Raw genomic sequence first — 3512 nt, forward strand, 5'->3', positions numbered from 1 at the left:
CAACCATATAATCTAGGATGGAGACAATACGCAAATTTCGAATAGTCTAATAATCAGCCAAAAGAAGTTCAAATAATGCCCAGTAAGAGAAAAAAACCAAGTTTAGGGGAGATATTCAATTAGTACGTGTAAAAGACAGAAAAAGTGTTCTTGCAAATTGATACAAATTTTTAAAATCAACAAGCACCCATGGAAAAACTAAAGATATAAATTGTTTAGATAGCTTAACAGCTTGTAGAAAGCCAACAAGAAACATTGTCAGGCAATACAATGATCAATCTAAAAGAACAAGTGCAAGCTATTACAATCAGAAGTGCAGTACAATTGCTAAAGATACATGTGAAGATACCAAGCAAAAAAGACAGAGATAGAAGTTGAACAGGCAAATGGAAAATCTACACCAACCACAAAAGATGAGGAAGAGAGAAAATAAAAACACCCAAAGTAAGAGTACCAAGTCCCATTAAAGCTTATCACTACAAGAATTTTATACTTCCCCTACAAAATTTGGGGAGACAAATTGATATTGGTAGGTGGAATTCACTTTTCCGGACAAATATGACGGTTTGTAGGGATATGATTTGCTTTAAAATTTTCAATAACAGGAAGACTTGTGTCCACAAAAATTTATATTTTTTCCAATAGAAAATTTTGACGGGTAAAGATATATCTTTTGTTACAAAAAAATTTGACCTATTTGTAGGCCAATATTTGGAAGAAAAATTTTCATTTTTACTTGTATTTTTAGTCCTTATAAAATGTAAATTCGAATTGAAAAGAAAACTGAAAAGAAAAACTGAAATTAAAGAAAATTATTTCCACATTTTTTTGGCGTTCTTTTTTATTTTCCTTCTGTTTTCCCTTTCTTTTCTTTTACTTTTTCTTTTCCGACACTTCTTTCTTCTTCTCCCTTCGCTATTTCCCCCTACTCTGTTGCAACTTCCGTCACCATATTACCGTCCCGCCACCTTCAATCAGCCATCAGTCATCGAGCCCACTAGCCTAACGACCCAAATCAACGCTTGAGACAGCTAAGAGGTATCATTTATTCATTTTTTGTAGGATTGTTACCGGATTTGCAGGGGAATATTGTGTGAAATGTAAATTGGGTTATTTGTCTGCTATAAATTCATTTACTTGGTAGCTGTCAATTTATTTATAGGGTTATAGAGAAATATTGTAGATCTACAGTAAAGTGAAGGTTCATACTCAATTGAAAATGTTACGTGTTCAAAATTATCATAATGTTTTGTTTCCTTGACTTTAGATTAAAATTTTGCTTTATCCAATTTATTAGATGTAATCATTGTTCTTATCAAAATTGTGCTTTGAATCTTTAGAATTCCTGTCCCATGTCTAATAATGTTAAAGTTAAGAATAAATTAATTTGAATTTCCAAAATTTTGATAATAATTGCTGCATTCATCAATGACGATATGATAAAAACCTGAAGTGTGGATAGATTTCAAATTAAAATTTGGTTTCTTCTGTTGTCATTTGTGAATTGATTTCATCAAAAGCCATCCGTGATATTTTGTTTTTTGTAGATGGTGTCAATTGTTATCTCTTTCACGACGCTCGAAAGTTCTGTTTTATGTCTTTGTGGGGAAAAATGGAATGAAAGAACATGTTGCAATAAAACATACATGATTGCTTGTTTATCTTCCCAAGGGTGTGTAAATTTCTCCACTGCTGTGGTTATTTCATTTGTTTTGTGAGAATAGGAGTATTAAGGGGAAGTTTGAAATCTTTTGATAACTTGGATTAGATCTTGTAACATGAGTTTAATTGGTTCTTTTATTCTTAGAAAAATAACCAGTAAACATCTTTGGAGAAGATGACGAGAGAATGGGGAGGGGTTTCTACTTTTTTTTTACCATTCTTTTTTGTATTTTCCGGCTTTTGTTTGTTGAGCTCTCCACTATAGAATTTTATGATTTGTGATTTTTATTATCTTCAATGATTAGACTAATCAAAAATGTTATTTGGTATTAATTTTGTATGAAGGAGTAGCTGCTCCAATGGCATTTGTCTCCCAACACGTTCATACAAGAAACACATCCTCACTGTACACATGGTATCTTTATACTCCCATCGAGTATTTTCAAAGATGTTGATTTTTACACGAATTGTTTGTTTCATAAATAATTACTAACTCAAGAAATATACTAACTTTTTAGGTGTCTTTCTATTTTTATGATGAACGAAGTTACTATGAGAAAAGATTAAGAAGTATGAAAATATAGTCGCTTGAGAATTCGATCTATTGGGTTTGGCTTGTGCTTGGATCTATTAGGTTTGGCCCGTGCTTCTGAATACACATTCTTCGTCTTTGCATTCCTGGTTGGGAACTATTTTAATGTTAATTCTCTTTTTTTCCTTTATTTCTTTCATTTTGTTATGCCCTTTTTTCTTCATTTATAACATCATGCAGCATTTGAGTAATCATCTTGGAATATTTCCTAACAGGAGGGTATGACACCCTTGAACCTATATGCTGAGGATGAATTTCATCATTCTGCTTGAGCTGGGGCTGGAGGTGTCAAAAGAATTACAAATTATGCTCCGGTAAAATATATGCTGGATGATCATAATAATCTCGTATTTCCTCTTTCACATTTTTGACGTTTTATTGCTTTGTAAAAGATTTTATTGCATTATCTTTGGTCTAATCAACGAGTTTTGTAGGTTTTGAAATCGTTAAACAGAGCAAGGAACAGAGGGTTCTCTTATGCCTTATACCTTGATTCGATGAATAAGCGATATATTGAAGAGTTCTCTTCTTGTAATGTCTTCATTTTGAAGGTATTGAACTAATCACATTTCATATTGATTAATACGATATATTTCTTCGAGGAAACTGTGGTTTATTTTGTACTCAGATTTACAAGTAATTACTAAAATCATATAATTCATCGACTTGTATGGGGAAATGTTCTTTCTACGCCAACAACCAATGGGTTAAGTTTCAATGAGTGAATCTAAAGGAATTTTACTGCATATGCTCCAAAGTCATTTTTTTTCCTAGCTTGCTATCCTTTGTGTATTCGAACTTTCAATCAATTCGTACTTATCTTCATAGATTAGAGCTCAAAGAATTTTTCCCAAATGTGCCAGGTTAAAGAATGTCCAATTCCATTTGAAGAATTACTTGATGCTGACGAAGTTTTCTGCACAGGTTATTTTACTCTTTAACATCTTTCTTAAATAGAGTTTGAATCACATCTCTCAATACGTAACATCTATTCCTAGTGTAGGTGCTACCTGGAGACTACAAGCAGGATCAATGATTGTCATCTTTGGGTTGGAGCAATAGGATTAGTTGTATGATCTTCCACATGATAGAATAGAAGGATTTGCTGCATATCTAATTCATGATGATGAATAGTTATATTTTTTTAGGTGCATAATAATAGATATAGAGCATGCTTGCTATGATCTTTTAAATTTAGATGTAATGATACTTTGTAAATGGTTTTTATTTTTGTTTTGGTGAAATATTTTGAATTCAA

The 3512-nt window shown here is 31.9% G+C and overlaps 1 protein-coding gene across 9 annotated transcripts; it reads left to right on the forward strand.

The window, feature by feature from the left end:
* The first annotated feature begins 724 nt into the window (after nucleotides 1-724).
* LOC111392691 (branched-chain-amino-acid aminotransferase 2, chloroplastic-like) lies at nucleotides 725-3512 on the forward strand. 9 transcript variants are annotated; one of them, XR_002702305.1, is made up of 7 exons: nucleotides 727-1038; nucleotides 2008-2077; nucleotides 2181-2343; nucleotides 2470-2601; nucleotides 2689-2805; nucleotides 3118-3178; nucleotides 3258-3512. XR_002702305.1 is itself a non-coding variant. In XM_023018079.1 (5 exons), the coding sequence occupies exons 2-5, from the start codon at nucleotides 2578-2580 to the stop codon at nucleotides 3314-3316; spliced, it is 261 nt and encodes an 86-aa protein (XP_022873847.1). In that variant the 5' UTR covers nucleotides 812-1038; nucleotides 2470-2577; the 3' UTR covers nucleotides 3317-3512. The 9 variants fall into 9 exon arrangements, 1 of the variants encoding a protein (XP_022873847.1); XR_002702307.1 differs by having other exon boundaries at nucleotides 725-1038; nucleotides 2008-2343; nucleotides 3253-3512; XR_002702308.1 differs by having other exon boundaries at nucleotides 726-1038; nucleotides 2008-2343; nucleotides 2470-2568.

This window comes from Olea europaea, unplaced genomic scaffold (genome assembly GCF_002742605.1).
Source record: "Olea europaea var. sylvestris unplaced genomic scaffold, O_europaea_v1 scaffold961, whole genome shotgun sequence".
Lineage (NCBI taxonomy): Eukaryota > Viridiplantae > Streptophyta > Magnoliopsida > Lamiales > Oleaceae > Olea > Olea europaea.